The sequence below is a fragment of the Thermobia domestica genome, chromosome 16, assembly GCF_964235325.1.
Source record: "Thermobia domestica chromosome 16, izTheDome1.hap1.1, whole genome shotgun sequence".
Lineage (NCBI taxonomy): Eukaryota > Metazoa > Arthropoda > Insecta > Zygentoma > Lepismatidae > Thermobia > Thermobia domestica.
This window is the reverse complement of record NC_137469.1, coordinates 61,336,813-61,348,055: the sequence shown is the minus strand read 5'-3', so window position 1 is coordinate 61,348,055 and position 11,243 is coordinate 61,336,813. Positions and strand designations below refer to the sequence as shown.

At 34.8% G+C, this 11,243-nt stretch overlaps 1 protein-coding gene across 2 annotated transcripts in view; it reads right to left on the bottom strand.

The window, feature by feature from the left end:
* Window positions 1-1,611: 1,611 nt before the first annotated feature.
* The window catches only part of LOC145673091 (queuosine-tRNA galactosyltransferase-like), a 60,238-nt gene continuing 50,606 nt past the window's right edge, over window positions 1,612-11,243 (bottom strand). Inside the window, exons 6-8 of one of the 2 annotated variants that reach the window (XM_081742446.1) lie at window positions 10,775-10,927; window positions 4,241-4,517; window positions 1,612-3,249 (exon numbers count right to left, since the gene is read on the bottom strand). In XM_081742446.1, coding sequence (XP_081598572.1) covers window positions 3,169-3,249; window positions 4,241-4,517; window positions 10,775-10,927 — 511 coding nt within the window. In that variant the 3' untranslated portion in view covers window positions 1,612-3,168. The remainder of the gene's footprint in view (window positions 3,250-4,240; window positions 4,518-10,774; window positions 10,928-11,243) is intronic. The other variant, XM_081742447.1, reaches the window with a different exon arrangement.

Sequence of the window (11,243 nt, the reverse complement as noted above, 5' to 3'; positions counted from 1 at the left end):
GCGCATTAGACAAGAAATGGCCGGAAAGAAAATATGGGTGTCCATGGATGAAACTTGTGATTCGGAGGGACGAAATGTAGTGAATGTTGTTGGAGTGATGCATGAGGGTGGGCCGGGTAAAACATTTCTTTTGAATTGCGAAGTTCTGGAAAAGGTCAATTATTCCACGATCAGTAAGTTATTTGATAAATCAATGTATCTCTTATGGCCTAATGGCGTCCTTTACGAAAACGTGCTGCTCTTTGTAACCGATTCTGCACCGTATATGATAAAAGCAGCAAACTCATTGCAGACGCCATATTCGAAAATGATTCACACTACGTGCCTCGCGCATGGTTGCCACAGAGTGGCTGAAGATATACGTGTGCAGTTTCCTGATGTTGATAAACTCATAGGAAGTGTAAAGAAAATGTTCAGTAAGGCCCGACCACGTGTAGCTGCTTTTAAGTCGGAGCATCCTGAACTCCCTCTATCACCTAGCCCCGTTCTTACCAGGTGGAGAACGTGGCTAGAAGCCTGTAAATACTATTGTCCAAACTTCGAAGCTGTGAAGAAAACGATAGACTCTTTCGACTCCTCCGAAGCTTCCGCGATTCGAACTGCACAAGAGATACTGGTCAATCCTGAAATTCAAGGTAAACTTGTGCACATTCACTCTAATTTTGGATTTTTCTGCCAGGTGTGATTACTTCTTTAGAGAAATTGGAGAAAAGTTAACTTCAATTGACTCAATCAAAAATGCAGCAAGTGCATTAGAAAGTGTTCCTGGGGAAGTAGGACTTGTACTGTCAAGAAAAATGACAGATATGTCGAAAAAAACTCAGGTTACCATGTTTTGTGTGCGATAGTGGACACTCTTTCAGGCAAAAAATTTGTACTGCCCAAATTAGAAAGTGATCTAGGAATTAGTGATATGGCCTATTTCGAATATGCTACGGTGGTTTCTGTAGAAACTGAAAGAACCTTTTCAATGTACAAATCGTTATTTGCAGACAACCGCCAAGCATTCCAGTTCGAAAACCAACCTTCATTTTTTTTTGTTTTGTTTTGTTTTGTTATGTTTTGTTTTGTTTTGTTTATTGCAACTCAGTGTTAGGTGCAACTTTTGAGAAAAACACAACAGGGTAGAACCACGTATATATATATATATATATATATATATATATATAGGTAATCCACTAATAAACAGTAATGGATGATTCTCTGTGAAAGCATTTTTTTTTCAAATTATAGTACATTTTTTTTAGATTTTTAGTGCATAATTGCATTTTTTATTTTGCATTTTCCCCGCATTTATAGTGCAATAAAATCCTAACCCTAATTATTACCATACAAACCATAAATAATACGAGAGGTTTATGACGATTAGTAATGATGTAACATCCATGAAAAAAAATCGAAACAGTTTCCGATACAATATTACTGCAGTAAGCACCTCGTCATATTAAACATTCACACCGAAGTCTACTACAGATGTACATTTCTTTACGAACTAGTAACATCTGCCTTTTTGCTTTATCTAATACCGAAGTTTGTTGGGAAGAAAATGAAAATGAAATATCTTGAGTTTTACGTCCCACGGATATGCCGGTTACGCTAAAGGAGACGGTGATTATGAAAAACGAATGAAACGGTGGAATCAAGAAAGTAGGAGGAAACGGGAGAACCCAGAGAAAATCTATGCCGTGTCCACTACAAAGTTCACTTAGCGCGAGCTGGGATCGAACCAGGGACTTTATATACCAGAGGTGAACACTTTACCATTGAGCCACCGCGGCCCCTAAGTTCGTTCGATTTTTGGCGGTCCACATTACGGTCACGACTGCCATTTGAATAAGGACGCTAAAACGACGCATTAGCTGTCGTGAGCAGCAGTGTGTTTCTGAAGCTGTATGCGGCAAGTGTCGTCACATGGCGCATAAAATAAACCGTTACTGTCATGGCACATGCTCCATTTTCTTACGTACAAATACTGAAACAATCTCAGGAGAATGAATTCACACTCGGTGTGAATACTACGGAAGTTATTGTGGTCCGTTACAGAAGCCAAGAGGAGTCAAAAAAAAAAGACTCCATGGAAAGTGTCATTTGCAATACTGCCGGGGATCCACCGATCCAATATGCCATGGGACAACGATTTAATCTGGCACTTTCACTATGAATTCAGTCATTCATAAGCGGATGGTGCGTCTGTAAAGCCACGTGTACATCACCTTTTTTTCGCACCACACTGTAGGGCGAAAAACGAACTGCAGGAAACTGTGCCTAAAACAACTGATGGGATCCAAATGGCAGACAGTCGTTACAATAGATGGGATGTGAATGCAAGCTACTGTCACGAATTCACTATGACATCTATTTTTCGAAATCGACATCGGGACACAATAGTATGCTGTTGACGTCAACTAGGCGAGAACCCAATAGACAAGGAGTCATATCATATCGCCAGAACAACTCTCAGTTTTTATCAAGAAATGAAACGAGAATTAGGAATTCGTATCATTCTGTCTCGAAGACATTTCCATGAAGAGCCCTGATGACAGTCCAATGATTTCTGCAGCTATGGCCTCTTGAAAAGGCGCCATCAACATTGGCATCCATGCACTCTCGCTGGTTACTAAAAAGCTTCAAGGAAAAGTTGAGCGAATGTCCTTCCCAGTGCTTATCCGGAGTTTACTCCAATGGAATTTCGATGTTGAGCTATATTCTACAGTGCTAGGAATTCAATAGAACACGATCGGTGGTGGTGGCGAGGTTTCTCGTGAGCTGAGTACCATTCAAAATCAGTCCGATACAAACCGAATAACCTGGTGTAAGGTATTTGTTTCGAATTTCGATTTGAGATTAGTGGCCCTTTCAGCAACGAGGCTATATGACACATGGATCTACAGCATAATGTGTGATCCGAACCACATAAGCTCCGCCGGGAATCAAACACGGGTGTCTCGCGCCAAAGATAGTAAGGTATTTGTGTTAAGAAATACTACTACTCTCCGAAAAGTTCTGGTAGATTTTGATTCATGTGTCATTCCATCGCATTACAAAGATAAGCAAAGAATATCATTTTCAATCCTTGGCGTTTCTTCAATTTTTCCAGAACTTAAGAATTTTTCAAATTAGTTTCCTTCATCCACTTCATGAAGACAAACTTCCATTTTCAGTTCTGCCTCAGCCGAAATGAAAATAATCCTTCCCTTCCTCTAGATTCAAAGAATTGAGATTTCTTTCAAAAGTTCCTTTTGTTAAGTCCTGTAAAGAAAAGAAAATCACTAACACGTTCTACCACACGTAATTTCTGATCTATTATATTTATTGATAATTAACTCATAATTAATATATTTAACTCTTAATACGCTAGAAACCCCTTGAAAAAAATCTTAATTAGAATTTCCAGAATTCGTTACATAGCTAAGATTTATTGGCTTGAGGTGTGACGGTAGCTCAGTAAAAAAGCTTATTTCTGGTGAGAATGGTCCTTAGTTCAATTCCAGGACATGTAGGCGTTTGGTCGACAACGTATGTACGTGGGTTTTTTCAACGTTCTATCACTTCCTCCCATCACGTCATCATTCTCTTGCATTTATCGTCCGTCCTTTTTGTTCTACATGATTAACTGAGGAAGACAGCTCTTTCACTTTATTTTAACGACTTCACAATTAAAAACAATGAACACTTAGAATTACGGAAATAAACAGAAAAGAAAATCATCAACTCTTCTTTTTCATTCTTTTTTGTTTGTTTAATTTCAGATAATTACTACTACTATCTCGTCGTCTTAAGAAAAAGTTCTTCTCATTTTTAAAAATGAAAATGAAATGAAATATTTCAGTTTAACGTTACACGATTATGCCGTTTAGACTGAGAGGGACGATAATTAAGACAAGTGAATGATTATGAAAAATGGTGGAATGAGAATGTGGGGGGAAACAGGAGTACCAACGATAAAACCCACGGACACAATGTTGTCCACCACAAACTACTTGATCGGGGATCGAACCAGGAACCCCACGCACCAGAAGTAAGCTGTCTACCACAGAGTCAGCATGTCCCCCCCCCCACAGAAAATTTGAGGTATGAAAGTAATTCTAAGATTAACCAAGAAAGGGGAAATTTCGTATGAAAAACTTCAGTGATTTATAACTAAACATTACGAAATATACCTCAATTTATTGAAGTAAACAGAATATACACGAATAAAACAACACATTTTTATTATTAGTGGGTCACACCCAAAACTTACCATTTTAACGCAAATAATAAACGGCGGCCTTGCTTCACTGAAATGAACTATAGGTATTTGTGGTTTAGGTATTTCCGTGGATTCCTCGTAAGTGTAATACTTGTTGATCTTTTTAACATCTACATCACAAAATGCAACAACTTTTTTCTGGTTAGTTTTTGAGATGGATCTAAAGAAGCGACGGCCCTGCTTCCCAGCATTCCAAATAGTAAATTTACACCAGAAACATAACACTTTGTCTTGCAGTCTTTTTATTCTGATATTCCAAATTGTTTCCCTGAAATAAAAATGAACTATGTGTGATTATTGTTACCTGTCACGAATATACTAATTAAATATGCAATCTGCTATACTGAACTCCATTAATCATAAGGTTTTCATTTCTAGTTCACAAAATTGAACAACAAAACACGTTGATACATATATATCGAGGAAAAATTTTTTGCCTGTCCTCAGGAAAATCTATTACTTGTTGGAATGGGTGATTATGAGACCACCTGAAATCATTTCGATATTTATTGCCCTTATTAAACCTTTTGAAGCTGTGAATGTGGTTTAAATAAGTAAAAATTACTTTCACTAATGCCGTTCATGCAACATATACAGGAACGAGCAAGCAAGTCTGCAAATGTTTTTTTTTTTTTTAAGTGAACAAATAATTATTCCGGGTTATAATCTGGTTTCTAGTTATTGTAGAAATACAATGAAGTGTGGGGGTGTTTGCATATTAATGAAAAACACACTTAACCCTTCACGCCCCAAAGTAATTGACAAAAATAGAAAGCATTGACAGACATTTTGAATATACTGCAGTAGAGTTACCAAATAAAACAACTAATCCAATTATTATTGTAGTGTATCGCACCCCAGACTGCAATGTATGTATATTCTTCTAAAAACTACAACAGGTTTTAAGTGGTCACCAATAAATATGATACAGTTGTACTATGTGGTGATTTTAACATAGATACAAAAGAATCAATCACAATGCGTGATACATTCCTCAATATTTTATCAACTTTTAATTTACACATGATAATATTTGAACCAACTCATTTAACAAGATCTTCCTGCAGTTCAATTGACAATATATTTACAAATCTTCATCTAAATTGTTACAGATCCCATACTCTTAACATGGCATTGAATAACCACGTAGGAGAAGCGTTCTATTTGACACGTTTTTCTAAAGATAGCGAACAAACTATAAGAACGTTACGGAAAAGATACTATAACGAACACAAAATAGCAAAATTTCTCTCTTTGCTTGAAAGCGAAAATTTTGTAAGTGATGAAACTGTCAATTCTAACGTTAATGACATGTACAGATATTTTATTTATAAATTTAAACTATTATTTGAAAGCGCCGTACCTTTATCTAATGGAAAAGTAAACAAACCGTGGATTATACATAGCATTAGGGTTTCTAGTATGAAACTAAAAGAGATGTTCAAACTTAGCAAAAAGCAAATAATATAGGAACTATTGAGTACTATAAAAAATATAAATCCATGTACAAAAAAGTTATTAATAAAGCCAAAAGGGACTATTATAGTAATAAAATAAACAATGCACAGAATAAAAGCAAAGTGAATTAGGAAAGAAAAACGAAAAGCACAAAAATATAGAGTTACGTATAAAAGGCAGTAACTTAACTACAACTGACCCAAAGTTGGTTTCTGAGTACTTAAATAATTACTTACTTTTGTACTGTTACAGAGAAAGCTATACGTGATATATCTACCCCAAGTGACATAAGTAGACTACAGCCGCTTAAGTACATCAGTAGGTCATTCTTCCCTACCCCAACTTCCCCATATGAGATCGTGGAAACAGTAAGTAAATTTGATAATAAAAAGTCTGTAGGAATGGATGATATTCCGCAGTTTCTTTTGAAGAAATGTATCCACATTATCGCGCCTGCATTAGCGGACATCATTAATGAGTCATTTTCCCAAGGAATCTTCCCTGATGCACTAAAACTCTCAGTCGTTAAACCTTTGTTCAAAAAATGATGTAGAAACGAAATAGTAAACTACCGTCCCATATCACTTTCTTCTGTTTTTTTCAAAACTTGTTGAAAAACTAGTATGTAAGCGACTACTAAGTTTCATTAATCAACAAAACTTAATCACGAAAACGCAACACGGATTTACAAAAGGCCAATCCACAATTACTGCCATATATGAACATATCAAAGTAGCTATAACGTCTGTTGATCAGAAAGGCAATACTGTAGGCATATATTGTGATCTCTCAAGAGCGTTTCATTGTGTAGACTATGATATACTTTTTGGTAAATTAGAAAAATATGGCATTAGGGGTATTGCTTTGGATTGGTTCAAATTATACTTGTGCAATCGTAAACAAATAGTACAAATTCTTCATATGGACGAAACAACTAAAAGTCTGAGCAAAATAAACTCAAATGAACGAATAAATAGAAAAGGTGTTCCATAAGGATCAGTTTTAGGACCAATTCTCTTTCTTCTATATCTTAATGATTTATACTTAAATACAGAGAAGGGTAATTTACTCCTTTTTGCTGATGACACAACAGTAATTGTAACTGAGAAAGACAGAGATAGCTTACAAGAAACCATTGCTCTTACAACATCCCAACTTAAGCATTGGTTTTCTTCAAATAAATTAAAACTAAATGCAGATAAAACAAAGTGTGTTTTCTATCATTTATCTCTCAGAATATCACACCAACTGCCACAGATATCATTGAATAATGAAATATGTACATTTACAATATTGTAAAATTTTTAGGTATGTATCTGGATGATAATTTTTCATGGCAAGAACACATAGAGAAACTAAGCAAAAAATTAGCCCAGGCTATGTACATAATACGAACTCTAGTCCCAATACTTAATCTGCAATCAATTCTGTCCTGTACTATGCCATATTCTTTTCTCATATTAAATACGGAATTGCGTTCTGTGGGTCTTCGCCGAAGCTTCAGAATATATTTACAACAAAAAGTGTCTTAAGAATCATTACTAAATCACCGAAACGCACCAGCTGTAAGAAACTATTTGAATCATTGAATATGATGACAATTCCTTCTTTATACATATTTGAACTTCTGAACATTACCTGGATCATTTAGATAATATTAAAAGAGATGGTGATACAATTACCTTACACGTGGAAAAGATAACTTACCCACTAAGTACCATAGAACATCTGCATACGGAAAATCACTCATCTATATAGGTGTAAAGTTGTATAATAAACTACCTGGGTGCATCAAAAATAGTCATGGAAAGAGTTTCTCTGTAAACTCAATTGTGCAAACTGCTATTAGAAAACACATTTTATACTGTAAATGAATATCTTAGTAGCAAATTTTGAAACTTCCAAAAATAATTAAATTCCAATTGTATATACTAGATTTATGTCAGTTCATGTAATTTTATATATAGTTAGGATGGTAAGTACAAATATACAGTAATTAAAATAGTAATTAAGTCCATATATATATATATATATATATATATATATATATATATATATATATATATTATTGTTATATAGATTGTAGAATTGGTTCAGCCTATATCTATTTTCACAAGTTGTTGAACACAAGAGCATTATATTTGTTTTAAATATTGTATCGAAATTATGTACTGACGAGTTCTATACCATTTTGTACAAATGTACGTGTAACATGGTCCAGAGAATGATTAATTAATCTAATCTAAGTTCACACAAGAAAAATATAACCATCATTTCTATATGCATCGGATCTGTTGATGATGCAGATCTGTGAACAAGTGGATATTGTTCTTAGCTACAAATCAGGTGTCCCGTATTCAACGCTTCTCTAAGTACAGAGATAGAGATGAAAAAAAATGTAATCAGAAATTCTGGTGTAAATGTTGAGATCATTTTTTGGATTTTTCGATTCTTACATTATGATCGACAATAACTGTTAAAGAATATATCTAATAGAACATACTTTTTCTTGTATGTAACTTGCTTTGCTTTACAACCGACAAGTCAAAGGAAAATCAGTACTACTTTGTAAGAAGCATTACCAATTATAAAAAAGTGGAAAATAATGGGGAAAATGGAGAGCAGCAATTTCGGTTATTATAATAGATGTTTCTATAACTATAATGTAATAATAGTAAATAATAAATACTATGTCTTCCTTTCAACGTGAATTTTCTTGGGTAGTATATTTCCTTGGTAGTCGAAAGAAATAATTCAATGAACATTTTACCTTTACCATTATATAGGGAAGAAAAAATATTGGTGCCGATAGAGTGGAGGCATGGTGGACAGTAGTTTTCCATTTTGCTGAACAAATTACCCCGCTGTTTCGATATATATATATATATATATATATATATATATATATATATATATATATATATATATATATATTGTAAAACTTTGTCCCATATAGGTTAAAGGTAGAGCGTTAATAAAAAGAGCGTCCGGAATCGACTCCCACTACCGGCTTTTATTATAAAATTTCCGTTATAAAAAGTATTTTTACAAAATACTATACAAATTTACAAGGTTAGTTATAAATAGTCTTTGACCGTAAGGTCGCAGACAGATCTCTGCAAAGCCCGAAGGAGGCTAGGCAGAGTGGAGTTAGGGGCCCACAGCTCCGAAGCAAGCAGTGGGTTGGTTAGGTGACCAGAGCCCCGAAGCAGGCTAAGCGGCTGAGGTTGGGCGAAGCAGGCTAGGCCAGGAGAAAGGAAAGACCTAGTCCCGAAGCAGACTAGAGGCCTGGGGTTAGGTTACTTCTAATGTTCCGAAGCAAACAATAGGAGGGGCACCAGTGAACTGGTACAGAATTGCCGTCGTCCAGCCAATTTATAGAGGTCCTTGGGTGGCGGTGGCGCTGCTGCTCAGTTGACATCGTCTGCTCCGTGGGAGGGGCCAGAAGCCCGTCGTCGGCAGGTGATAGTAGATCCATCTGGTGTGTGGAGTCCTCTTGCTAAACCACGTGGTGGTGTTTGTAAACACTGGCGTGTAGAAATATTTATACACAACACCATGTGGGATATTACAATATATATATATATATATATTGATAATTAAAATTTGTAAGAATGGATCAGGTGGTGATCTTGCCCTTTCTACTAAAAATTTTGCCTAAAACGTCATATACTCCCGAAAGTCATACTCATTACAACATCCTCTACACTTTGAATGATTTTCGTTAACCTTGTCTCAAAGGAAAACAAAACGGTGATAATAATAGCAAAAGTTTTCTGGTCTGACAAAAAATCGAGCTCCCGGTTTTTTACTCGACCCTGGATCCTCCTCTTCTTATCACCCTTATCAGACAACATTTTTCTGTGTATTTTTACATTATTTCCTATTCTGTCATTAAAGGACTCAAGGCGAAATTATTCTATGAAAATTGATAACTATTCCGCTTGGTATCCAATGGTTAAAATTATTAGATGTCAGATTTATATTTCTATAAATTTTATAGAAAAATAAATTTCATCCAGGAATAAATACTTCACATGTCTCTGTTTATTTATTTTTCCTAATCTCTTTGGTAGTTGTAGATAATATTTGCGCAATTCTTCTAATATTTATAATCATGATTTTCTCTCTCTCACTCTCTCTTTCTCTCTCTCTCTCTCTCTTGATCAGGATTTGGACGATTATTTACTTTTCATTAGAAACGCAACAGAAGTTACTGAACAAAGTATTCTATGATAAGTGATTATCTATACGAAATATGTTCTAAAACCTATCTGGTTAGTTGGAATCTAAGGAATAAGCAATGAATACAAAACATTACATGTGTTGGCTGGTAGTTTGTTCATTCGACCTGCAAATCATTGGCGTTTGATACTACTCCTAACCAATAATCTTATCTTGCTGTTATTATATTTTACGTATTCAATACCTGCTCTATGTAATTCACAACTTTTCTAACAGTTTCATAATATTGTGACTGTAAAATACCAGATAAATCAAACTTACTTATTTCAATGATTAATTCCATTTTAACGAGAAGTAGATAAACAGAGATTACAAACAAACAAACCAGCTGCATGTAATCCTAAAAGAGACGTTCCAACGCTGCTTCTAATAGTGGAAGAACCCGTTGGGAGGCCCAAGAGAACTACTTTGAAGGAGATTTACATAAGATTGTGGTATTAGAATACACATTTTATTCTTTATTAAAAGGTCGGACGCTTTTTGAACAAACCTCGTGTATAGAATGTTGAAATGCACCTGGTCCCCACCTGAGAGTTCACACCTACTTCTGTATTATTTAATTTTGGTTTTGGTTTCTTCCATTTCTTTCTGCTTCTATCTGATGAAGCATTTAGCGATAGTGCTTTTTATTGTCTTTACTTAGTGTTATGTGTTACCATGTTTTCACAATTTTCTGGTAAGTATATCTACAAGATCAAACGTGGATTTCACTTTTATATAAAGTACTTACACCCACACCTTAGTATGCACCAAAAAATCACTACTTTTCAAACGTACCTATCAAATCTTAAATAGATCGATGATAACGATATGTGTACTTACTCTTTCACTGTAAAAGTCGTAGCTCCAATATGATATCTGTACAGTACTAGAGGCTGATTAACTTTGTATAATGAACCACCTTTATCCAAATGGTCATAGAAAAATATTAAGTCTTCAGGTACACCTAGGCCTTCTTCTGAAAAACCTCCCACTCTGTAAAATACAACAATAACTAATCAATTATTGTAACTCCCAAATATAAAGCTTGAAACTTGTTGGAAGAAATCAATATTATTTTAACCTTTTTTGGCTCTCTTTTTATGGCGTTATTTTATCATTTTTTTAAACCTTTAGACTTTTTCAAGCAGAATTGGTTTGAAAAAGGGATTAGGTGTTATATAAAAAATGAGACACCATATCCTCCATAAGCGCGAATTCAGTTTCATACTTGTTTAATTTTCACGGGATTAGGTAAATTTATGGACACCTAAATAAATGATAAGTAGTATATTATAGCAAAAATATTCAA